Source organism: Rissa tridactyla, chromosome 2 (genome assembly GCF_028500815.1).
Source record: "Rissa tridactyla isolate bRisTri1 chromosome 2, bRisTri1.patW.cur.20221130, whole genome shotgun sequence".
NCBI lineage: Eukaryota > Metazoa > Chordata > Aves > Charadriiformes > Laridae > Rissa > Rissa tridactyla.
The window spans coordinates 163,508,020-163,535,365 of NC_071467.1; the positions used below are offsets into that span (position 1 = coordinate 163,508,020).

The window sequence follows — 27,346 nt, forward strand, 5'->3', positions numbered from 1 at the left end:
GCCATTTTCGCCGCCCTTTAGACTTGTGACACTTGGGGACAGCCTGCTCCTGGGCCTTTAAGATTTCCTTCTTGAAGAGCGTCCAGCCTTCCTGGACCCCTTTGCCCTCCAGGACTGTCTCCCAAGGGACTCTCTCAACCAGTGCTCTGAACAGGCTAAAGGCCTCCCTCCGGAAGTCCAAGGTGGACGTTTTGCTAATCCCCCTCCTTACATCACTACGAATTGAAAACTTGACCATTTCATGATCACTAAACCCAAGACAACCTCCGACCATCACAAACAGTCCTTGCCTGTTTGTGAACAGTAGGTCTAGCGAGGCACCTCCCCTGGTAGGCTCACCAACCAGTTGTGTCAGGAAGTTATCTTCCATGCACTTGAGGAACCTCCTAGCCTGGCTGCTCTCTGCTGTGTTATATTTCGAGCAGATATCTGTAAGGTTGAAGTCCCCAACCAGAACAAGGGCTGGTGATTGCGAGACTTCAGCCAGCTGCTTATAGAATACTTTGCCTGTCTCCTTATTCTGGTTCGGTAGTCTATAGCATACTCCCAGCACAAGATCTCCCTTATTTGCTTTCCCCTTCATCCAAAACATTCCCTAATGTACAGAACCACACCCCTGCCTCTCCTTCCTTGCCTATCCCTTCTGAAGAGCTTATAGCCATTCATAGCAGCACTCCAGTCATGACAATCATCCCACCATGTTTCTGTGATGGCAACTACATCATAGCTGTCCTCCACAATGGCTTCCAGCTCATCCCGTTTGCTGCCCGTGCTACGTGCATTCATGTAGATGCACTTGAGCTGGGCTACCGATTTCACCCCCATCCTTGGCCCTTTATCCCTAGGCTCATTACTAGTGGGCCTGGTTTTATCCCCTTCCTCTTTTGATTCTAGTTTAAAGCCCTGTCCATGAGCCTTGCTACCTCTTGGCCTAATACCCTTTTCCTCTTTCAGGATAGGGTTTTCCCATTCTTAGAGAGCAGGCCCGTGTCCTGTAGATCGAACTGTGATCCTAGAACCCAAAGTCCTTCTGGTAGCACCGGTTTTGGAGCCAGATATTGATCTGTCTGATTTTCTGGTTAACACAAACTTGTTTTCCTGTTTGTATGTAACAGTTTTTGTCTTCCATGTATTTAATCTGATTTTTATTTTTTTTTCTGTCTGCATGATAATTTTATTGATTCTGGTGGCATCTAGTTCCAAAATATCAAATGAGAGTTGGGTAGTAGTTATGAAGAGGCAAATGGAGAGTCTCAGGATGCAAATCTAAATGTATTAACTAACTCTCAAGGAGAGTGACCAATCTGCTGCTCCCCAAGCACATTTAATTTTTGCATTGTTCACATATGCCAAGGCAATTCCAGTGGTCAGACTAAAGGTCTTGCTTGCCTGGTACCCTGTCTCTGGCATAAACCACTCAGGGGTACCAAGGGGAGACTGCCAAAGTCAGGGAAGCATCTTGCAATACTTCCCCAGCCTATTTTCCTGGCTTCTAGAAATTTTCCTTTGAGGGATTCCTTCTCACATTATCAGTACTGCTACAGAGGCTGTTTGGTCATCCAGACCCTAATAGTAGGAAGAAGTGAGTAAAGAGGGAATTTCCTGTGGACACAGCTGAGTATCTAGGCAGCTTCATCCCACAGGTGCCAATTTAGGACACATGGAAACTCTTGTAAACTATTCACAGAGCTCTGCTTTCCCTAATTCCCTGGGGTGTGTGATGTATGCCCCGTGTCTTGGAATCTGCTTGGTAGGACCAGAGAAGCTGGTCACTTATGGTATTCAAGTCTCAGAGACTGTTTGCAGTAAATAAAAAGTTTCACTGAACAGAACACAACTAGCATCAACTGTGTCTTATATTAAAATTCCACCATGCACCGCGTTAGGCTAAATTTGATTTTTTATTTGTCTGTCATGTGTTTCATCACTGAAGTCACACTGTAATTAGAAGGGTAAAACCAATAATTAATTTGTTCCCATTTCTTTGCTCTTTTCCTTTTTCCACTGGTAGAGTTCTGTTGTGTAAGCGTATTATAAAACAGAAGGAAATAAAATTGGTTATATGGAAAATCAAGAACATCTGATGGCTAGAAAGAATAAGGACTTGGGGATGACAGGCTACAAACATCTGGATTATTATTTAAACAGTCTTCAGCTTTGAATTGTCTTTTGAAAAGCAAATACATTCTAAAAACCCTTCTTGACTGTGTAATGCTACCCAGGTGTGTATTTGATTTTATCTTCATAGTGACATTGCCCAAGTGAAAAAATCTTGAATTAATTTAAGTACAATTTAGAAGTTGACACCAGTGCGTTAAAGTAAGAAGAGGGAGGAAAAAAAAAAAAAGAGGAGGCAGAGAAGTGGGCTGATTTTAAATACCCGTCTTTCAGGACTTGTGCCTGGGGAGTTAGTTTGTGACTCAGGATCAGATTTTGCACAGTTTGAAGTCAGAGCAAACCCCCTGATTTCAAGATGAAGGTACCACCAGTCATTAAAGCAGGCAGAGATCTGATAACACAGGGGTTAATGTGAGGCATGTGTACAAGTCCTGCTGTGATAAAGCCAGAGGCGGTTAGACCTTTTGCTCCGAAAGGCACTCTGGCACTGCCGGGACATTCATTTTGTCTGCAAAATCAAGCATGTAATTTCCCTTCTCCCTCGCTCCCTCTTTCTGTCCCGGTCTCCGGCCAGTCCTGTGGCTCAGCCACAGCCGCCAGTCTCCCTGGTGTCAGCCAGGACAGCCGACCTTCGGCAGAGCGGCGTGAGATACGCTGTCACCGCAGGACGTGGGCTAGGAAGCCCCCATATCAGCTTTTTTCCTGCTGTTTAGAAGGAGTTCAGGAGAGCAAGCCTAGGGAAACCCTGAGACACCTCTGTGCTTGAAAGAAAAAAAAGTGAAGAAATGAGATAATTTTAAAAAAATCACAAAAAATAAAAAAAAAAAACCAACCAAACACAAACAACCCCAAATCATCTGTCCCTCAGCATCAAAATTGCATCCATAGAAAGCTGCCAGCTTACTGGCAGGTTTCTGTTAGATTTACACAGTGGTCACAGAGATTAAAACGGATCCCTACCATGCACCAGTGAACACCAGGCTGCGTGAGCCTGTGTAAATACGTGTGTTTGTCGGGACAGCCGTCAGGCTTGTCATCAGAAACACATCCAAGTCTCCGCAGAGCCAGCAGAAGAGACATTTCTACCTGTTTGCAAATGAAACAGAGGTACTTAAGTCTCTAGAGTGTGGATTTAGTTGTCAGTTTTATTTACTACTTTCGGATGTCATCTGCCGCCGGTGAAGCTGAGTGTGAATAACTCACCAGCCTGAACAGATAACTTTGCTTTTTGTTTCAGTCCAGCTCGAGACAGAAATCCCATAAAAGCTTTCACTCCAACCCGTGTGCTGAATGATGATATAGGAGTTAAAGAAGTGAGGGTAAAATTCCTGAGGCACTCATAAAGACTTTTCCAAGGATTTTGAAAAGCCTCTTAAAAACGGCAGCGGAGATCGAACGCTGTTAAGGGAGGGGAAAAAAAAAAAAAAAAGAGGAAGAAAAAACTTTGGCAGGCATACAGTATCTTACATCAATCTAGCAGTCAGCATCTATGTAGATGTTCTTTCCTCCTTTTGTGCAACACCCCTTCCCTCCTACAGACCACCCAAAGCCCTATAAATAATCCAAGGACAGTATTTTTTCTCCAGATTTCTCTTCAGACCTCAAAGGAAAAATATCAGGCAAAGGAAGGGAGAGAGGGAGAAGGGAAAGTGAGGAGGGGAGAGAGAGAGAGAGAGAGGAAAGATGGCTAGTGAATTCAAAAAGAAAATATTCTGGAGGGCAGTGGTGGCTGAGTTCCTTGCCATGAGCCTTTTTATTTTTATCAGCATTGGCTCGGCTCTGGGTTTTAGCTTCCCAGTGGTAGGCAACAAAACGTCAACAAGGTCTCAGGACAACGTGAAGGTTTCGCTGGCTTTTGGGTTATCCATTGCTACCATGGCACAAAGCGTGGGCCACATCAGCGGTGCACACCTGAACCCAGCTGTGACCCTGGGCCTCCTGCTGAGCTGCCAGATCAGCATCTTCAAGGCGCTCATGTACATCATTGCCCAGTGCCTGGGGGCAGTGGTGGCCACAGCTATTCTGTCGGGAGTCACCTCCTCTCTCCCGAACAACCTCCTGGGGCTCAACTCGGTAAGTAGAAACTTTTAATTCCTTCTTCATTTTGTTTTTTCAAGTAGAAACACAACACCCGTAATCTACTAATGATGTGCATGTGTGGGGTGGGGGGGATGATGGTGGTGGTGATGGCAACCTCAGGCAGCCAATTGCTTATTGTAGTAGGGGACACAGTCCTGACTGATGCCAGGATGGATCTGTGCCACACAGATGGTCCTTCGCCCCCATTCCCGTTTCAGAGCTTTAGGACATTATGGTTGTGATCAGTTTTGCTTATGTTAATTTTTGTACATCCAAGTGGCTGAAAGGTGTTTTTTGACACCAATTTAACACTGAAATCACTGGCAGTTGCATGATCGAGTCCCTTGTGTGGTTCTGAAGGTCTCAGGTAACATGCTGATTAATGTGCATATACCAAAGTTATTTTCACTTCTGTGGATGTGGTTCTTTTTCAATACCTAATTAATGGTTTGTGTAACCTGATGATGACTGCAATGAAAACCTACGGGAACAGTGAGAGAGATGTGTATCACCAAAGGGGTGAGCATCACCTGTTGCATTAAGCAGAGTGCTCAGATCCTGTCTGGCAGAATACCAGCTGTAATTTCTGTGTTTCTCCTTTTGCTGTGCAAAAATGGGAAAACCCCTGAATTCTCAGATGTAGACTGGAGAAAGAGGTGAGGCACCTACCTTCAGCAGGGGTGCAGGTTTCACCCCTCTCTCAACCAGGTGTTTACAGCTATTTACTGTCACGCTGCATAAAAACTGCCTGGCCACAACTCCTCCTCCTCAAAATGTTGCCATTTTACTGTTGTCATTCTACCATAGATGGAGAAAAAAAAGATAGATGCACTTTTAAACTTGAAATCATCCCACTGTCAGAGGCAGTGCTACAGCCACCGCAGTACCCAGAGCACTATAAATGGAAATTGCCTTCTAGTCACTTGTTTCACCTGATTCTGCTAAGAACTAATATTTCACATCTTTTCTATGCCCCCCCTTTCTTGCAGGATATTCCTAATTGCAGTTCGAAACTTGAGCTAATTTGAAAACTTATGCCCGTTTGAAGTCACAGGGATATTTGGGACATAAATCTGCAAATACAACATCTCTTCAGAAATCATTTAGGCAAAAGGGGAAGAAAAGTTAAAAAAAAATAAATTAACAATTAAAATAATATATTTTTGCATGTTGTGGCATTACAGTTAATTCAGAAAATGAGGCAGTTTTTGAAAACATAATAAAACCTGATATTAAGAAGGTGATTCCTGAGCAGCTCAGTATCATCCGTCCCTGAGTTACTCTGGGTTGGCTGCTCACCTCTCTTGAGCCTGGTGCCCACAGGTATTCCATTGTGCAACTGTTTCGGAAATTTTGTTGGGTTAATCCAAAACAATTTGGGGAAGAAGAGCGAAACATTTTATTAACTCCAGAAGGCTCTGTCTGTGTGTGTGATACGTGATCTTTTCCTCTGAAACCGCTGGCTCAACCGCGTGGGACAGGGTATCCGCCCAAGTGGTTTCCTCGAGAGGTCCAACTGCCGTTAAACACGGGAGGTCTGGTTTCAGTAGCACTCGCGTTTGGTCTTCCCTTTCTGCTTGCCACAGAATGCTGACAGCTGGCTCCTTCCTCTATGCAAAAGCCTTGAAGCTGGCCATTTGTAAAGGGGGAGTAGATGGAAACACCAAACTCTTCTTGCTCCTCAGTCAGTAACCCTCCAGGCTACAAAGATATAATTCAGAGCTGTGCACGAGGACATATCAGAGAAGAGAAGAGCTTGTGGGGACAGATGGAAAGATCAGGAAAGATCAGGGCAGTCACTGATTTTAGTAAGCTTAGGAGACTACTTCATGAATCTCAAAAATTCATGTTAGGGTGTAAGCCTTGTTCCCCCCCGAGAAACACCCCTGGACTACAATCAAATATGTTGTTTTCAAGGCCATAAAATACACTGTAGGCAAAATCAGGTAGTGTAAGTACCCATCATACCAACTTTACAAATCTGGCAACAGTTTCTGTGTGTGAATTAATGGATAAAATAGTTCCTAAAAGCCCCGGTCTCAGTGCTTGTCATTGTCAAATACCCAGAATTTTGATTTTTTAATTTTTTCTTTCACATCCAGTTATAAGTGTTCTGGCTGGCTAGAGGAGCAGTGCGGAGACCTCCCTGGGGACGGGGAGGGCAGCAGCTGTTCTCTTCTCTTGCAAGAAAGAAGGAAAGGGGAAAGCAAATCCATTCATTTCCCACTGACAAGATTGGACTGTCTGGGGAAGGGAGGGCTGAGGGGGGAGCTGGGTCAGAGCCCAGCGCAGGGGAGCAAGGCAGAACGTCTGTCCTTGTGCGGAGCCGATGACAACGGGGCATATCCCGAAACCACAACCCAGCACCAAGAGCATGCTGCCTCCTTCAGCAAATAGATGATAAGGAGAAACCACAGAGGTTTGCTTTTATGTCATGCTTTTCAACCTGAGGACAAGGAGGGGAGGGACAGGGACGGCATCCCTGCCAGCTGCTTTGTCTTCCTGCCCTTCCTGTGGAAAACGAGGTGTAGGTTCACTATTGAGAAAAAGAATAGAGAGAAAGGGAGTGCTGTTTGTTTGACAAGGTTGGGAAGAGGGCTTAAACTTATATGACTGTGTCCTCTGTTCTGACCCTGCTGTGCTCTTGGAGGGGTGCTTTTTACCGGAAAAATGTGGTGGGAGCAGTTTAATGGAGTCAGTGACTACCCAGTGTCCCCAATGTGTATTGGGTGGGACTGTATGCCTTAACTTAGATTTATCCTGCCCAGCTGTAGGTCTTGCACTGAGGGGCCAAGTCAGGAACCCATTTCCACAGCCTTCTCTCTAGTTCACAGAGAAAGAGAGACAAAGAGAGGTATTTCAGCCTTTAGATCTGTTGAGTTGTCCTCCAGAGACATCCAGCTCTTCTTTGGCATGATGAGGCTTCAGGCTTGGGAGATTCTGTTAAATGTCCAAAATGAAGTGGGATGAATCTGTGCCTTTCTCATTGCCCAAAAGGAAAAAGGGAAAACCAAGCAAATGAAGCACAAAAAACAGCCATGGAAGGTGCAAGACTGAAGAGAAGGAAGGGAGAATGAAAAAGCAGGATGCTCCTTTCACATGTTCAAAATGATGGTCTGTTTTAGACAAGCAAAACAGTCACATATGAAGAGTTTGATCCAAACTTTACTGAAGTCAATGGAAATATTTTTAGTTACTTTGGCTGGTCCCAAATAAGACATTCTGGACAATATTCAGAGGGGTATTTAGATTACTGAAGCCTTTTAAGACACTTAACTTCCCATATATTTTAGTAGTGGTGTGAGTGCCAAAGTAAAAACCTCGAGAATTGGAAAAGCCGAAAGAGGAGTCTGCAGTGTGTTGGTTGTTCTAAAAAAATAAATATTTTTCCTTACATCATCTTGTATCCTTTTTTGGCAATTGGATTACTACATCTTACAAATTTCCATTAGGTATAACTGTAAGAACAGAGAATACCTAATCCAAAATGCACTCATCTGCCAGCATAGCTGGCTATTGTCTAGTGAGGACAGATCTGGAGTTTGGATAATGGAAGAAACTATTCATCATGGGCAGTTAACTACCAACAAAGAGCTCAAGCAGAAAAGACGGGTGAGAGGGGACTTCTGTACTGTAATGTAACACAATATTTATGGTTCAGCAACTTGCGAACTTTTATCAAGCTTTTAAAAACATGCTGAGAAAATTAATTTAGTTCAGTTTTTGTCTTTGATTTTTTGTTGCTTTGTTTTTGCTTTTGTTTTGTTGTTGTTTTTTTTTTTTGAAAATAAGAAGTTTGTGAAAAATGCAGACGTGGCTTTACAATTTCATAATTTTGGTGTTTTGGCATACTGACTAGTGTGCCAGGAAATGTGCCACCTAGGTCTTGGGGCTACAATTTGGAAACTATTTGAAAACTCTGCCTTGAAGTTTATGATGGAAGATATTATTTTTAAAGCTATAAGTGGATCAAAATTTGTAGGCAATGAAAACAGACCTGAAGGTAGCTGCTCAGGGTAGATAAAGAGAAAAGAAAAACAACGAAGAATAACAAATAGAAGGACTTGGTTTTAAAAAACAGTCAGTGGACTGATAAATGTTGTTTGTGCAACTGAAGAACTTTCTGAAAAAGCCAGAAGGCATCTGAGGTCAGTGGATTCAGAGGTCTGGAGCATTTTCATAAAACAGGTGAATGGTCATATATGTACCTCTCCTGGATTGTGGAAAGTCACTTGTCGCTGGAACAGCCTTTGGATTTCCTGTGCAATTGGCTGTGTCTCTGCCACTGCTGCTCAGCAGAGTGTCCCCAGAGTTGGATCAGCTGTGGCAGAAGAATCGGTGCACTTAAGGGTGCAATGCCCTCTGGTGATAAACATACAGTGGGCAACTCCAAATCCTTTCTCAAAGACAGGGAGAAAGGATCCCTTTGCTGTCCTTGATTCTTCATACCAGGACATTATCTGCTACTTTGAGACACTTTCCACCTTCACCAAAGTCATACTATAGAATGAGTCCCCTTTCCATAAGGCATCCCACTTACCTCAATTGTGGTCCAGCAGCAGCAGAGCAGCTTTGAACCCCTGTGCTGGAGATGGCTTTTTTCCTCTGCTGTCTCTGTGTCCCCCCAGCTCCAGCCTTATTCTGCTACTTGGGAAAGCTGAAGGCTGCACAATCTCTTGTTTCCAGGAGACTGGCGCACAGAATGAGGCACATTCTGCAGATGTATCATCTTATCTCTAGGACATCAATGCTGGTGATTTATCTCCCAATAAATTTCCAAGGCACAGAGACCTCTAGTGCGAATACAAAATTGCCCCTGCACTGAGAGTTCCCTTTCATAAAATTGAGACTTGCCACACTTTTTAATGATGTGTGTGGGTCAGTACTGATATTTTTATCCTAGTATTCCTCACTGAATCTTTCCCATCCTTTAGAAAGTTGTCTCAGAGGGTATCACGGACAGGAATCACCAGACTTTCCACATTTGGTCCAAACCAGTGCACCAGTGGTGGCCCTCTGACCATGGGGAGCAGGACTTGCATGGTTGGCCTTGATGACTCAGTGTTTACCTTGTGATTTCCCTCTATTTCTGCCCGCGCCCTATGAGTCTGTTGTCCTCCAACCTCAAATTAAATAAAGTTGGGTTGAGTTGGAAGAACTTCCAAAATAAACTGAGAGCTTGACAGTGTGAGTGGACAATTGAGTAAATGATGCTGCTTTTCCTCTGAGTCAGTATGGAAAATTGCAGTTCCAGAGGTGCCGCTGGATGGACGAGACATGCAGCTGAGTTCCTGACCTCTAACGCTTATTAAAAATCCTTGGGTGCCTTTTCTCAATGCAGATCATATACTGCGCCTTTCTCGGATTTCAACACAGTGAGCTTCATTCTCCTTGTCCTGCCCTCTGCCCTCCCTGTTCTCCATCCAATGCAGGCTTCCCCTGCCAATTTTGCCTGTGCTGGGACATCTGCGTACTTAAGCCCTCGAGCTTCTACAAGGGACCAGAAGTCACTGCATTTTTAGAGTGAGCAAAATGGTTCCTGTACATGAGATTAGTCTGGGATTTGTATTTCTTAACAAAGAACGCCACAACAATAGCTCATTATTCAATTTCAGTTTTGCAGCAGCAGTCTTTTATGGTATGCCAGCATTGTATTGAATCGCACCAGGCCAGGGAGGTGGAACACAGGAAAGGCACCTGCTCAAAACTGGCCATAATCTTGGCCGCTTTCTAGTGTGTTCACACAGTGACAGCAGAAACATCTGGGCTGAGACGTAAACCTGATAGTTATCACCCATCCTCCAGAACATTTGGGGATAACAGGACTTATAGCTCTAATCCTTATCTCAGGTCTCAGAAGTTATTTCTTATTTCCATTTCTATGAGGATTTGCTTAGTGCTTCTATAATGCTATAGCCATATCCTGAGCTTTTGGCAGCGAGCACACAGGGATGCAGCAGCATGGCCATTTCTGACACAAGGGAAGGCCCTCAGTGACTATCCACCTGCACGCCAGTCTTTTGGTGCTAGAACAGAGTCGTTCAAGTGGGTTTTATACCATGAACTGCATCCATATCCAGAGGATCCAAGGATGACTGGTGCATTGCCTGAAAACTGCTCCACAAGCCTCAGGTTAAAGGTCCTCCTTAAACAGAAATGATAGAAATTGATAAAAGGGGTGCACAGAGGGTTTTAAAATAACAAGTTGCAATAGACCTAAAAAACATTATTAATTTGGTAGATTGGCGAATGTTGTAGTTCAAATGGAGTCGTGCTGGGATTTTTTTGAGAACAAATTTTTTTCTGTGTTTAACCAGCTGTCAAACTAAGTAGGATTGAGTATGAAATATAAGGAAATTCATTTTGCCACCACCCTTCCTGACTGGTGAATAAACAGTTAAAATTGTTTTTCTTTCCTTAGTGTTCTATGTATTAGGTCATATGTATTTGGATATTTCATACATATGTGTATACACATCTCCACACATGCTCACATACCAGAGACAGATAGATCAATGAGAATAGCATTTCTTTAATCAGAGAATCCTTTAAGAGAAGCATTTTTAAAGCAAGGATGCTAAACCACATCACAAATACTAAAAGAAGAAAAAATAACCCTTGAAAAATTTCCTGTTTGTCTGTAGAGGAAATTGCCTGTTTTCTTTAGAGCAGTAGTACATTTTTTCTTATTCGTCCATTCTCTAGCTTAATTGAGAGAATTCAATAACAGAGAGATCTTTATCTGGTATCACAATTGAAAACGTCAAAGAAATCTTCATTCTTAGAAAAAACTCCATTCCAGAGTGAGGGAAGCCAGTATAAACTATTGTGCTTGTGCTCAACTTCATAGATAGCAAACTATCTCTGTGTTACGTGTCTGCATTTCTCACTTTCTGTAATTCCCTGTTTTTAAACTGTTTTGTCTTGATTACAAATAAGCAGAGGTACAGACACCCTTTTCATTGTGGGCTGATGTGACACCTGGCACAATGAGACATCATGGTCTGTGTCCGTGCTCCTCAGTACTTCCAGATTAGCATTAATACCAATGTCATGGAGCAAGTGAATGCCTCCTGGAAGTTTTTCTGGCCTCTCTGGGAGCAGCATGCGGCCCTGTGCATTAATTAACGTGCAACTTAATGGGAAAGTACTGCTCTTTCTGGCATCCAGAGGCAAAGATAGCACTGGTGTTTAACTGCTGCAACTCCATTGAAGTCAGCGAGGTCTGAGACTAAGACACAACATTAACCTGTTAAATCAAATATACAGGGCCTGAACAGGCATCCTGAAGGAAACTCTATAAACAGCAGGGGGGCAAAAATGTGTCCTGAAATCTCTGCAAGGGGTTCCTCTTCCGGCATTTGCGGACCAGAAAGGAGTAAAGGAATCCTCCGTGTACTTTCCCGATAGACCCCTGTGCATGCCCTCTCTAGGAACCACTTAGAGTCAAGCTTTTCAGGGTCTTGACAGCAATTCTGTGCCAAGTGAAGTCAATGAACGCTTTCAAAGCAGAACTGTGGCCCATATTTCCTTACACATATACACACAACTTCTCCTGAAGTTAATGATGACTGTATTTGGACTGAGGAGTGAAGTAAGGTTTGGCCCCTTTTCCTTCCTTTGATAAGACTTCTTGCTTGATGAACAAGGTGGAGAAATGAAGGAGCTGGAATTGTTCCCCTAATTCCTGAAATCCATTGCATGTATTCAGAGCTGGTTTTTAGCCCCATGGAAATGCCAAATCTTCAATGCTCTGCACAACACCCACTGTATGAACTGCCTCAGACTTGGAAAGTTTGAAAAATTCATAGGTTTACAGGAGTATTTGTCTAGAAGTATAAAACAAATATCACTTTGGTACAATTGCCAACAACCATACTGTGAGGTTTCTGCAAATTCAGCTAGTTATTCCAGTAACAACACAGAAAGGAAGATTTTATTAGGCTCAAAATTCAGATATGCACAAAATTCCCCATTGAAAGACCATCTCCTTCTGGGCTGACAATAGAGGAGATCATAAATAGCTCCCTGGTACAAATGAGTGCTTCAAAAGTGTTGCTGAAAATGAACTATTTACTTAGGTTTTGCTGGGTAAAAAAAAGAAAAAACAGCGTACCATTCCTCTTCCTCTGAATAGAAGTTGTTTATTTCTCAGCAGCAAGATTTAAAAAAAAAAATGTTTCCCCAAAGCAACTTTCCCAGGGGCACATCAAAAATTAAAAGTGTAAATGAGACAAACGGTCTATCTTTAATTAGCTGTGCTAAATGTGAGTCCTATAGAGGAATTGATTTTTACTGTCTGTCACTGACTTCACATGTAAACTTTATGTGCTGTGGTTTAATATAAATGAAACCATCACTTTTCTCTTTATGGCGTACCAGGCTGCTGCAACACAAAGCCCTGGCTAGTTTCTCCTCAGCCTGAAGACAGGGCGGGAGGAGGGAGGTTACTCTTGTTCCTGGAGGGTGTCTGCTGTCCAAAGAATGGAAAATATGATTTGTGCTTTGGGAGTTGAATGAGTCCCCTTTAGAGCTCTTAAGGCTGTATTTATAGGAAGGATAATCTAGCAAAGGACAATATGTTTTGTCCCTAAGTTCTGCTGAATGCTTCTATTGTTGATTTAGGATACGATCCAAAGCTAATTCTTTGCCTCATAAGCAGCTTCTTCTGAGTGCTCGTGTTGTAAAATTTTAAGCGAAACTCTTTAATCTTTGCCTGACTCTGCTTACTAAAGAAATGAGACTTTTATACCCTCTGAATCCCGAACACTGAAGTAATGGGTACAGAAACATCCATTTCAGAGTGATACTGTTAAATAGCAAGGAGAGAAGTGAATAACTGTAGTTAAATAGCTGGGGATAAAGTCTCTGAATAAATTTTGTCTGTGAGTTAAAGGAAATTTTATAGCTATGGAGATCTGGGACAGACTTCCAGCAGAAGATAGGCATGTTATCAAGATGGAAGTTAACAAGTTATTTTCATGACAGATTTGGAAGTGAAAGAATGAAAAAAAGTCAGACAAAATGAGAGGCCAGATAGTGGAAGATGGTTTTGAGGGAAGTGGGGAGATTAATTTCTGAGATTAAATTTGAAGATCATTGCATTAAAGAAATTTTCACAGCTAAGCACTTAAATGATAGCTAGTTGGTATAAAGCAGCATAATTAATATTTCCAGTGTGGGGATGAAGAGGAGAGCATGAAACATTTAAAATAATGTGGAGAGTTTTCCCTATTAAGAAAAATAAGGAAAGTCAAAGAAGGGAAAATTTAAGCTACCGAAAGAAAATGCAGAAAGACAGCGAGAATTTGCTTGAGTAAAATGCTAGAAGTCTTCTTTTAAGAAAAAAGTCTGCCATGGCAGAGATAAGATAAAAATTTGGAATGCTGAAAACAGCAGGCCTGGTGCAAGTTGTTAGCTGTTTATTTGAATTGAACACATGAGGAAAGAGGTCTGTCTGATATAAAGATATTATTTATTGCAGCACAGCTCCTTAAAATGCTAGATTTTCTGTGGACAGGAGAATATAGTTCTTCCCCCAACATGAATATTAAAAACACTTTCATAAAATGAAATACATTTGTAGTCATTCCACAACATGCTGCTTATTATATACCAGCTGTGCTATTGCTGGGGTTCTGCAAAGGCTGCTTTACCTAGGGGATGCCTGGGATATGCAAAGGGGAGAAGTCTCAGCCATCAGTGATGCTATCTGTGCCATAAATTGCTGTGGCTTAACTTTCCTCTCTCGAAAAAAAACATCAGGCAGCATGGCTTACAGTGAAGTGTTTCATAAGAATGGAGAAAATTGAAATATAGACTCGTACATTTCCAGAGGCCTATCATTTTTCAGGAACAATGAGAAATTAATCCCTGTTATATGAAAGTAAACTGGGCCCTAGAAGATACAATCCATGGCTAAAGGTTTGTTGGATTAGATGGAGCCTAACACCACGTGATGAAACCTCCTTGCATAACAAACTCTTATCCATATAACGGGAAACAGGTTTGAACTTGATATACTTTTACTCCTAATGAGAAAAATATGAAGCCACTAGAGAAGTACACAGTTGGGTTTACCTTGGGCCAGTTTAATTTCCTGTCCCCATTTCTCTTCTGAAGGCAGACAACTAATAAATATCCTGCTCTAAAAAAAAAAACAAAAAACAAAAAAACCAACAAACAAAACAACAAAAAAAGCCAAAAACCAAAAGGAAAGAAAACATACCATTAATTTGCCCACATTATTACTTGAAGCTGTGGAAGTCAGTCAGCTAAACATGGCCATTAAGGGTGCTTCTGAGAAAAAAAGCTTCTGTGGTTCCTGTCTCCTGTCTGAAGTTGTGGAGAAATGGAAGCAATATGACTGCTACCCGTTACCTAAGACCAAAAAAACCAACTGTGGCTCCAGCATCTGCACGTCACCAGCTGTTTCTAGACTTTAATTCAGCCAAGCCACAGCAGCATTAAGGCAATTCTGTCCCAGACCTTCCCACAGGAAGAACCTTTCGAAAGAACCAATGTGTCTTATATGATAATTCTGGTTGGAAGGGACCTCAGGAGGCCTCTAACCCAACCTTTTGCTCAACCTTTTGCCCAAGTGCTTCTTTAGCTTCCAAACTGTTGCAGCGTTCTGAATGAGATGCGATTTCTGTAAATCTACTCAATTCCAGTGGATTTTCCTTCCATAAACTTGTTCAGATTCACAGTAAACTCAGGTAAAAGTATTAATGGTGGGACTCAGCTCATGGAAAGATACCTCACTTGGGGTGTCTAAATGTAGGCTTCTGCTTGTCGTCTGGGTGCTATTACAGTCAAGGGAGAATTACTCAGTGCTAGCTAACGCAGACAAGAGTGATTCAGCTAATCAGATATATGTGTCTACATATAACTCTCCGCTCTTGCCAATGATGTAACCCATTTCTTGAGTATGTTTCTGGTGCTTCTGTCAAAACAGTGACTTAGATACGAAGTTTAGTGGAACAATTCACGTGAATAAAAAAGATTTGTATTGACTCTGGTGCTATGGGAAACTGTATTGGAGATGAGTGTGGGCAGACTGTTTCATTTTAATCCCTTAGAGAATATTTGGCTCCTTAAAGCACTGAAATCACTCCTCAAGCCTCACAAGCCTGAGGCATGAAAAGGTCAGAGAGTTGCTGTGCTCTTCCCTGGCCTCTGACATTTTTCTTGTTTCCTTTGCGAGCATCACCTAAAATGCAGAGCATGTGAGAGTTACTGGACTGAGATGAAAAGAGGTCAGAGATTTCCCCACAGATACATCAAGTGCAAATGCAGTGTCAGCCCACATAACCTGCCCACACATCTTGTTGTGACCGCTGGTAAACAGCCTACCAACGCAGGGGAGAAAGTTACTGCAGTGTGGGTACAGGTCACTGGAGAAGGACCCCTTCATCCCTACGCTACAGTAGAGGTGACTGTGTCTTATGTTTCAAGGCATTATTCTATCTATTTAAGAACCAGAGATATAGTCACCTTATATTCTGGATATTCTCAGTAATAGAATGCTAGATGTTAAGGCCAGCATTTGATTTTTGCCTTTGTGTATATTGACAGGCTCAGGTAGTGAGGTCTCAGCAAAGTACAGTGCTACTTGCCACTAGATTTGGATTAAGCTTTAAACAGCCCTGACCTTGCCAGAGGCTCAAGCTTCTGGAGTCAGGTACTCTGCAAAAATTCAACCTTTCTTTAAAAAAACTGAATAAAGTCTGGAAAACACAATGCAAGTGTAACCAGCTCATGTTGGTTATGCCTACCTGGTTCTGGCAAGAGCTTAAACCAGCAGATTCACAAGGTGCAAAATGTTTTATATTGCATTGATAGCTGTGAAACTCCTGCAAATCAACTATGACCAAGGATTATATAAACACACACACATATATCATAGAATATATGGAAGGGACTCACAAGGAGATATATATACATATATATGTGTACATTTTAACTTGACACTAGGAAATGTACCTTCCTACTATCCATGTTATGCTTTGGCTGGATGTGTTTAGGGTGGTGAAGACTCACGCCGTTCCATGTGCTGCTGTATTCTGGAGGGTCCAGGTTGCTGCCATAGTGACGTTATAGCTCTGAAAAGTAGGCAAATAACAAACGTCTGTGATACTACACTTACGTACTGCAGATACACAAACCACAGCAAAGCAGAACATCCAAGGTTTGCCTCGGTTTGCCTCATTTTGGAACATGGCCCAGAGTCCTTGCTCTCACAGTGGAATCTTATGGCCCTGGCAGGCCGCGTAAAATTACATGTTAGAGGAAAGCAAAAGGTTTCCTATGACATTTCCAGGTTTTCTTTGATTCCACACAGCCCATCAATAAGTGTTGATTAGCAGGGAGAATGACCTCAAGTCACGTCAGCTGTAGGATGTGTTTTCCTGGAGGGAAAGGAAGAATATGATTTCCGCCTCTTAAAGATAAGAATTATCACAGGTTTTAAAGGCATACTTTTTTCTCTTATTGTCTTTTTTCTTTTGTAGAAGCCCTTCAAACGAAGGGAAAGACTAATGGTAGGTCAGTGTTTAATCGCTTGAAATGCCAAGGCCTTTTCAAATACTAACATCAGTGCGTCAGCCCTCATATCTAGATTCTCTGGGGTGTAACAGTTGCATTATGATAGAAGAGAATTTAATTTCTTACCCACTTTTGGGCATCTGCATACTACTCGTTTATTTGCCAATACACTTGCCTTTTAATTTTGATCATTTGGCCTTCCAAATGTGGGATAGCATTTTCCAGAGAGTATACAGTCCAGATTCTTAAAGTGATACTATTACTTTTTATATCAATGAGATGCATTTGAAGCCTAATTTGTTGAGAGCCACAAATCCTACTGCCTCTGTTGCCAAAAAAAGGTGATTATTTTTAAAAGGGAATATCAAAAGTAATATAATATTAATTTAGTGATATATCAGGCACTTAGTATGAATTTCTGGATCATATAATTTTCACTGCCGGCAAATCTGTGTGTGTGTGTATATGTATATGTGTGTGTGTGTGTGTGTCAGACTTGTATTTCTCACATCTAAGTCCTATTAATGCTGAAGGTTTCATTAAACAATTTTCATTACTACTGTATGGACGCCGAAGGAACCAAAATGCCCACCATTTCAACTGGAATTCCATTCTATCTGTGGATAAACCGCTTCTAACTCAAGAGATATCAGTCCTGCATATTGAAGAACAAGATAGAAAAATATATTATTACTAATGCTCCAGATTGGTAGGTCTTAGAAACCAACATATTTTCACTGTTTTTAATGTAGCTAATAGGATTTTATGCTGGCTGAAGACTCAGCCATTTTTTTTTCAGTGCATAGGAAATTGATGGTTGTGTTGCTTTATTACAGAGAAGAAACACGAAAAGTGAATAGCAAAGGTGGAAAGTGAAAGAGTTCAGCTAAACATCTTTAAGTTTTAAAGTTATTGAAATATTACTTTGGGGCAAATTAGGGCGTAAAACCACAAAAACAGATTTAAAGCATGATTTCTCGCATTTTCATTGTTCTGGACAGGTCACAATAACATTTATTTATGTTGTTGTCATTTATGACCTAGTAATTTTTAATGCAGAGGCTATGACAGATGCGATAACCTACTACTGATAGCAGTATTCCTGAACATAAGTTTTGCAGAGTTTGCTTCCTACTCTGAGTCACTCACATTCTCAGTTTCTCTGGCCTGTGTCCAAGCTAACAAGTTTCATCCTATCCGAGCATTGTGGTTGCTTAACACCGAGCTATTCAGCTCAGCTGCAGGCTTGTCTTGTCTTAACTAAGATACCACTGAATATAGCAGTTAGAAGCAGAATTCAAAACTTGTTATAATATTGAATGCTCTAGATCCACAAGCTTCTAAGAGTACTCCTGAAATATGACAGCATTTCTATTGTATAATGTTCATTTATGCATATTACTGTGGTTTTGCTGTGTTCTACAGCATTTACATTAATATGAAACTCTCCTGATTTCATGATTAATAATACAGTTAGAATATCTATATCTGATGGTGTGAGTTTTTCTAGAGAACCTGCTTACTTTCACTAGGAAATTGAAACACTTCCCCCATCATCCATTTAAGGTTCCTGAATTGTGGACGGTTTTTTCCTGACTCACAAAGAAATTGGGTGGGATTCCTATCAAGCAAAAGCAACCTGAGGAGAGAAAAAACTGTGCTGGTCTGTGTTTTGCTATTGAGAAACCAGATCCTGTGAAACTTTGTAGTATTAGTTGAAGTCAGGTAGGAATATCAAGTGACATTTTCCTTCTTGTCTCCATGCAGCTTTCAGAGGGAATCAACCCAGGCCAAGGACTAGGTATTGAAATCATTGCTACCTTCCAGCTGGTGTTATGTGTCCTCGCCACCACAGACCGGAGAAGGAATGATGTCTCGGGATCAGCACCTTTGGCCATCGGTCTCTCTGTTGCCTTGGGACATCTTCTCGCTGTAAGTTTTACTTCTCACACTTGATATCTACAATGCCCCACTTTACTATGGGACAGTGAAGGCAGGAAGATGATAGGCAGATGATAGTTTATTCCTTCTCCTTCAACATGCATGGCCCTTTCCTTGGGCCATGTGGTTGTGACGTAAGTGATGAGGTTGCACATCTGGGAGGAGTTGCTGCAGTAGTTTCCTGTTGGGACAGGAGAGGCACATGGCAAACAGTCTTTCCCCCGGTCGGTGGGATGCATGAAGCTCTTGTGAGCATCTGAAATATCTTGCAAGCTGTCGCATGCCCTCCTGTGTAATGAAAAAGCCACACGTGCATCAATACCTCACCACTGGTTCTCTTTCCACCTCCTAGATTGATTACACTGGTTGTGGAATTAACCCAGCCAGATCTTTTGGCTCAGCGTTGATCGCCAACAACTTTGAAAATCACTGGGTAAGTTGAATAAATTTGTTTAGCTTACAGGAGGCTCTGCATATACATAATCTACAAGATCAGAAACATTTAAGCACGTATCACTAGCACCAAGTCAGTGAGTTGCCAGTTCTACTTAATTTAACAAAGCATAATCTCCTTTTGCTCCTGATCAGCCTCAGGAGATCACAAAGTCCTCAAGCTGAGTGTGTATGTTCAAAGTAATACAGAAGATCTTCTTTGGTTATTGTCCTTTATGTTTATTTATTTCAAATATTTAAAAAGTTAAAGCCTCATTGCACAGAATCCGGTATTGAGTAATTATTGTTTAAACTGAGTTTGTAAAGTGCTACTGTTTAATCTGGTAAAATCTAATTTAGGAAGGTTCTTGAGATGGTTTATAAACTGAAATGGATCATCCAATATTTGGAAGCTAATAAAATGTTCATCTTCTTAAAGTTAAATGTCTGCTTATGTGCTTTCATGGATAAGTGCTCTGGAAGCACCATAAATTTTAGATTATTCCCTGTGGTTAAATGTGGTCAAAATGAGGAACTTCATGAAAATTTACTTATTTCACTAAAGCTTAACAAAGAAGGCTAATATAAAAGCCCTAAATGAGCATGCGTCCTTGAATATTTAAAACATAGCTTGTTCCAACTCTCCTACTCATGATTTTGGCAGCCAGTTGCATAAACATTTGTGGAAATTTAGTGATAGTACAATGGGTTGTGAAAATTTTAGATATAGATTCCAACTTAAAGAGTAAAACCAAAAGGGAGGACACTGGGGGAATTTTGCCATTATCTCTCACTTAAACACTTCTATTGGGGTACTAAGCTAGTAGATAGTATTTTCAGAATTTCATAGAAAAATTACTTTCCTTTGCACAGATAGAAGGAAATAGAGGTAATTCATATTAAACCACTGCTATTGCTGAATAAAAGAAAATGTGTTTTCAGACTCAGGAACTCTTTGGCCATGCAAATCCCTCAAAATCATCTGTTATTTCAAATAAAATCAACCTGCCTGCTAATATACTTTTATTACTTCTCCCTCAAAACTTTACTTGCCTTCAGTGATTAGACCGGTACAATTACAGCAATACCATAAACTAAATATCAGCTAATAGCAAATTAAGCTCCTAATAAGGTCCTCGAGAAGTATTTCTAACTCACTGAAAGTTACTGGGAGAATGGAATCTAATGCCCTTGTTAACTTTTAGAAATTGTGCCCCCCTGCCAAATCTATCTGGAATTACAAAGATGTTTTACCAGTAGATACCTAATGTTAAAGATCAGGACTTGACAACATAGTCACAGTTATTAATGTCTTGGTCTATTGCCAGTTTATGATAAGAAAATCCTGGTTTCTTGACATGCAGTTAAGTAAATATTTAGGTGATAGACTGTAATTTTAATGTTTCCACTGTAAATTTTGTAATGAAAATCCTCAGGGGACATTTTCAGAATAGCTTCAGAAGCAGTTATACCTAATGTATTAACTGGGCTTCTGACTGTTTCAGATCTTCTGGGTTGGCCCAATCATTGGAGGAGCAAGTGCTGCCCTGATTTACGACTTCATCCTGGCTCCCAGAAGCAGTGACTTGACTGACCGCGTGAAGGTGTGGACCAGCGGCCAAGTAGAAGAGTATGATCTGGAAGGAGATGATATGAACTCCCGTGTTGAAATGAAGCCAAAATAAAGAAGGACAAGGGAAAGAAAAGCACATTGGTTTCCGAAGATTTTATCAGTGTTATAGACTCTTTGTAAACCAGCAGGCAGTACTTTGTTGTTTTTTTTTAATTCAGTATGGTTTTCCATTTTTACCCACAAACTTAACAGCATTTTTCTATCTGGGGTTCAGGCCAAGAAGGCCTTCAGGACAAGAAGTCATTAGACACTTTTGCGTGAGCTAAATAAATTGGGCTGAAATTTAACCCCTCCCTCCCCACTACCAAATTTTTTGGTGTATTTAGTGTGGGTGGTTCTCCCAGCACATCACTCAGTAATGATAAGTAGTTCAAATGACCAGTCTGTTTGCTGAAAGAATAGATACCAAAGACAGAGAACCATCTGTACCAATAATGAGGGTCTTACACCGGAAAATGTATTTATACAAATATGCAAGGCTGGTATCTAATGCCAATAGAGCATGTGAAAAACTATCTCAAATCATTGCCCAAAAGCATCTTTTGGAAGGAAAGGCCACTGAAAATTACTTGTTATGTAGAATTAACCATAATTTTCTAAATGATTGATAATCTCTGAGAAAGAGGGCCAGAAAAGTTAAGCAGGCCAAGAATCTCCAGAGTCCCGGCATTCATTTAGATTTTCTGGTGTTTCATTCTCCCTGAACCTACAGCCAGCTCATTGTGAGGGGAGAGAATATATGACAAAAAAAAAAGTATAGATACATTAACTCCTGGGAAATAATAACTAGAAGTCAAACTGAAGAGTAGTAATAACAATGGCAACAAGAACCCCATGGTGCCAATGTGTAAACAGGATCTGATTTTTCCTATAACTACTCTGCTTTTGTTCATCTTACATAATTTAACTGTGTGTTTTAAAGCAAACCAGGAAAAAAAAAAAAGCCCCTTTCTTCCTGACCCCATTGTAATAGCCAGTGCTGTGACATTCAGGGACAACAAATAGATATACACACAGCGTATTTTCTAATGAGGGACAAATACATACCTGTGTGTAAGTCCATTTTGGGGGTCGTTGCTTTGTTTTTATATATATATATATATATATAAATGTTTATATATATGTTTTATACAGAAAGCCTAGTATACTGTTTTGTAAGAAAATAAGAGCATAAGAAAAGTGGAAAGAATTGCAGCAGTGCTTAGCAAAATAAATGACACTGGAAACGTAAAGAAAATTAACACTCTAAACGATGTGGAAGACTATTTTCTGTTTTCGTTTTTGTGTGTGCTACTTATGATTTCCTGAGTAACACAAAGCATTAGCTGGTCTTACCTACTAACTATAGAGTATAGTTAAAGCAGATACATGCTGATATACTTGCTCTGCACTAAACAGTTTTACATCAGAAATGAGGCCCAGAGGAACCTACATACAAAGCTGCACACTTTACCATTCAGACAAACACCCCAGAGGTAATCTGATGGATGTATCCTGTTAGAGAGACAGTGTGGACATGGGAATTGAGAGAGGGTTGACGTGGGAATCCATATAGGTTGGATCATTTCATCAAGTTGAGCAGATGTAAAAAAAAAAAGAAAATCACCAGCAAACTAAAACAGAATACATTTTATCTTTCTTGTCTACATTTGGTGTGCTATCCCGTGTATTGTCTATGTACATACAGCATGATTGGATTTTGAGGTGGTTTAAAAATAAACAAGTTCAGTTGTGCTAACACACACAAAATGTTCGTGATTCTTGATTCTTAATTTGCTTTGCAACACAATGCACTTTCATTTGCTACACCATTCTTTGGGTGCCAACCTGTAAGACTGAGACAATTTCTGCTTTTCCACTCATGACTGCTCTTTTGATTTCATTTCAGCCTTTGGGGAAACGAAGCTTCTGTCTTTGTCTGGCACACAAAGCAGGCCCTCATCTGGAAGTAAACTCTATCCAAATTATACTTAGAAATGAAGCAGGATACCAGGACCCTATGCCCACTTTCCGGAATCTTTTTTTCAACTTTATTTACTGGTATCCTAGTGCATCCATTGACACAAAATTAACTCTTTTTTGCCTTGTAGAATCTATGAGCCACAACAGTTGCAGCAGTCACCCACAGTAAACAGTTTGTTTCCACAAGCTTGAGGCAACTTGACACATATAATGAGGGAGAAATTGTGAGATTTACAATTTGTTCCTTAGCCTACACCCTGCAAAGAGCAATGTCTTAGCCCATTTTCTACGCTTTACAGCCCAAAACTTTGAAGACAAGCAATGCCTTTCTATTTGGTGTGTAGTAAGACTGTGTCATGTTCTGTTCTCTAGCTGCTGCTTATGATCACCAGAGTAATAAATAAAACAGATGAAACAATAACTGTTTCACTAGTAAAGAAACAAAAAAAACAGGTCAAAGTAAATGGAGTGTGATTTGTTAATTTATCTATTAACAGCGACAACATTTAAACAATTTACAGTAAAGCTCTTGGAAATTAAGTGAAAACATATTTCAACAGAATTCCAGGCTTAACCCCCTCCCTTCTTCTTAAAGAAGAAAAAGCTTAATAGTACATTTAAAGTGCTTTTGTAGTGCTTAGATCCTGAACTAAGAACAGCAGTTTCTGAACAGTGCAAGGCCATAGCTGCTAATGGTCTCCCACTCCTGGCACAAATGTTTTTTCTTTGTGCTAGACAAGCACACTTAAAAGCTATCAGCATCTCATTAAAATATTTGGAAGATACCCAGCAAAGGAATTAAAAGCATGAAGCAGCAAGTATCGAAACCCACTAACAAATGTCAAGTGGGCAAACGCACTTACATGCAATCACCCAGAAACTCAACAAAATCTCCCCAGCATCAAGAGGGAGCCGGGAACACGGTTGTTTAAAACAGCTTCCACAACGCATGCACGAATAGTCCCTGACCTGTGGACAAATAGACCATGCCGGTGCCCTGGTGATTCCCAGAGACAAACCTCTGTATTTATCACACATTCTAATAGGAAAAGATGGCAAAATGTAGGTGTTTTCATAGCTTAGCCAGGGACCACCTGCCATGGTCCCAGTAGCCACCCTGTCAGGTAGCCCACAGCATACCACATACCTGCAGAGAGTGGCTACATAGATGCTAGTAAATGAAAAAGCAGGGACGAATATTCCCAAGTACAGGAACACAGTTGTCAGTGCCTCAATAGGCCATCCCAAGCATTCTCTCAAATATGCAATGCAAATATGATCCACTCTCATTTGTCGGAGGGCCAGTTGTCATCCCAGACAGCACCAAGAGTGCAGATGTTCTCACTCTGTAGCTTAGCTGACAAAGGACCATCCGTTTTTTGCATGTACCAGCACAAGGCAATTTAGAAGAAGCCTGAGCAAGGTGCTTTGAATTTGTCCCTGGAGAAACCCCTGCCACTCCATTGGTTCTACAGACAATCTAAGGAGATATGGGTCCTAACTTTAGTCATCTATCTTTAGAAGTAAATGCATGCTCTGCCTCCCCATTGTAACTGTGGCAATTTAATTTTAGATTTCGTATTGCTCGACTCTACGTAGACATTTAACACATGCAAGGAAAGAAAGGCGATTGAAACATAACATAATGACAGCCAATAAACCAGGAAGCTTCCATTGTCTTTCCATATCCACCAGCTGCACCAGTCACAATTCACAGCTTAATGTTTTTAAAAATTAAAATAACACAATAATACTAATAATACTAAGAGTTTCTCATAGTATTTCAATGTTTTCCCTCCTTTTACCCAGCTGAAGTTTGGACGTGCCAAGAGTCACACAATAAAATTATATTAAGAACGTGGCTGTTATGATTCAGTTGAAGCCTGGGGTCTAGTAAACATCTGTGTCAAGAATAATTCTGGGTTTCATTTTACTCAAGCCTGATGTCCTTGAAAGGACCATATTTTTTGTGTATAAGTTGTCTGATATTACAGAAATTACTTAGCCCAGAATTCCTTCTGAGGAAAAATATTTAATTTTATAGACTTACCAAAGGTGAACTGTAAAAACAAGCCTCTGTTTAAATAGGTTTATTGATAATTAGACATCAGACATCTATGAGATCACATTGCTTTAGGTTCTTGAAATCATACGCCATATAGGGCTATGAATGGTGTTCCTGAGAAGACACAACTCCTGTTGACTTCAAGATTCCTTTGTATTGTTGGATAAATTAAATATGTTCAGATCTACAAAGGCAGTTAACACACTAAGTTCTGATTTCGCAATAGTGGCACTTTGTTTAAACCCTTGCAGTGAAATCCTGTTCTTGCTGAAGTCACAGCCGTTGTCTGTTATTTATTTTGGGAAAGCAGAATTTGACCCGAACTATTTATCACCATATAAAACCCCAATTTACCACCAGATCAGTTATTTGCTGCTGTGTGTCTTTGCTTCTGAGTAAAACTTTCTAGGGTCTTGTGCTCCTGACCATTTCCATGTAACCATGGATGGCTGCCCACGGCCATTCCTGTTCTTCTACACCCTGTCTGATCTGCAGGGAGGGGTGGGCAGGTAATTTCAATTAGGAAAACGAGTTTCCTATCTCATCTGTAATGGTCTTCAGATGTACGTCAGCCTTACTGCCTGTAATAATTGTGATAAATTACTGTAAACCTAAGCACCACAAAATTAACACAGGAACGAAGACTGGATGGAGAGAAGTGACACACCACATAAAAGGCAACTAGTTTGTAGTTTTTATTAGCATTCGAAAGGATTCATTCTCTATTCACCTTGTTTGCACTATATACCCTACTGCCCCTGGGCCATGCCTGTTTGAACGAAAAGTCTTCAGCTTTTTCAATCATTGTGTTATGAGATGTATAGATTTTGACAAAAAAGAACCCAGAAACTCAATATACTCCCTTTTTCGTGATCTCCTGAACTTCCTGATCTGTGAGGCTCTAAAACTTGCCATGAACTGCCCTCATTGTGCCATTTCCTCTGTTTTGTTTCTATTCTTGTCCTAGGGCAGGAATTAAGAAACTTGTGGAAAATGATCAACATAGTGATACTATTTCCCCATTTTTGTAACTTTTCTAGAAATTTCTTTCCCCTTTCCCTTCTTTTTCCTTTACACTTCAATTTCAAGGTCCTGAGAAGGATTACTAACAGTTAAAGGTGTTCCCTCCACTTAATTCCTTCTCCCTTTAGCTTGTGGTCAGTTCCCTTTTCTAAAGGGTGTGTCCTTACTTCGAGACAAAAACCTGGAGGGACCGTCTATTAATTAATTTATTATTTTTTTTTGCCATTGAAAACAAACAAAACAATGTTCCCTGAAAGCATGGGAGTCAAACAGCAACTCTTGGCAAAAAGTTGCTGTTAAGTGCAATTGCTGGAAATCGTCATAGTTCTTTCTTTTTTTTCCTGAAAAGTAAATGGAGCACTTGCAGGTAGCAATCTATCCAAAAGACGGATATGACTGAAATAGAACAAGCTGCAGCACACTCTTCATTTCCCTTAGGGATCTCCAACGTTTTCTTGTTTCACCATTTCACATTTTTACTTAATGAAGAAGAACCTGGCATGAATTAAAGGGGACAGAGGGAAATGATGGGCCTGTCTGATTTTATATCCTATCAGTGCTATATGGGAAGAGAGGTCACTTGTACTGTGACTGTATTTTCTGTCTTGGAACCAAACCTGATTTACTCGAAAATGTTTTAGCATTGTTCAAGGAGTGAAAGAAGAGCTAAATTATATTCCTACCTGGCTTTACAGTGTTTTGTGTTGTCATGGTAGTGTTAAATGTTTTTTTGTGATACTAAGGAGTGGATACTAGCACTCGTCTGCTATAAGAGATCTAATCTCTGTTCTGGCTGGTCATTAGCCAGGCATGGGAGTGAATCTCAAACACTTATTTCAATCTGTGAGATTCAGAAAGACCTGTGATGTGCCAATTTGACACGCTACGTTTGTGTCCAAGCAGGACTAACCTATCTGCCGCTGGTGGAGAAGCCTGGAATATCCTGGCAGAAGTGTGCATTATGCAGTAAGACTCTGGGGGTTTTCAGGTCTTATTCCTTGCTAATCCACGTTAGTCCATTTCTGTTAATCTTCAAAGTGTACTTCAACGAGTCTTTCTTTGCCTAGGTTATTGATGACGGGGACATGAACTGACAGACTGAGATTTATTTGCTGTATGCGGGTATTTTGGCTCTATGGTACATTTTGTTTTCATTCTTGTCATTGCTGAGGATGACAGATTTACATCTTTTTGCATTAGCCTTTGTCTACTGAATGCAGATAAGGAGTTTTATGAGTCTAGGTTCACTTTTCATTTACATGGCTTGTAAGTAAAAGACTGGAAGGAATGTGAAAATTATACTTCACTACTGAAGAAAAAAAAAATTAAGAAAACACCTGCTCTTGTGATAGTCAAGAAAACTCTTGCCATATGCTGCTGGGGGTGTTGGCCAGAGATGACCACAGTGCATTGTATTTAGAAAAAAAAAATTTATTTAAACTGTTCCTTAAAACAAAGCCAAACCAAACACAAAACACGCTAGATGTGTCACTCAGGGTCCGTCTCTTCTTCACCAGCCCGACAGGATATGCCAGAACTTGGGCTGG

General features: G+C 40.8%; 1 protein-coding gene across 1 annotated transcript; it reads left to right on the forward strand.

The window, feature by feature from the left end:
- Positions 1-3,650: 3,650 nt before the first annotated feature.
- On the forward strand, positions 3,651-22,498 carry AQP1 (aquaporin 1 (Colton blood group)). Its single transcript, XM_054192601.1, has 4 exons — positions 3,651-4,191; positions 18,511-18,675; positions 19,037-19,117; positions 20,622-22,498. Exons 1-4 carry the CDS (start codon positions 3,802-3,804, stop codon positions 20,799-20,801), a joined length of 816 nt encoding a protein of 271 aa, XP_054048576.1. The 5' UTR covers positions 3,651-3,801; the 3' UTR covers positions 20,802-22,498.
- Positions 22,499-27,346: the final 4,848 nt, after the last annotated feature.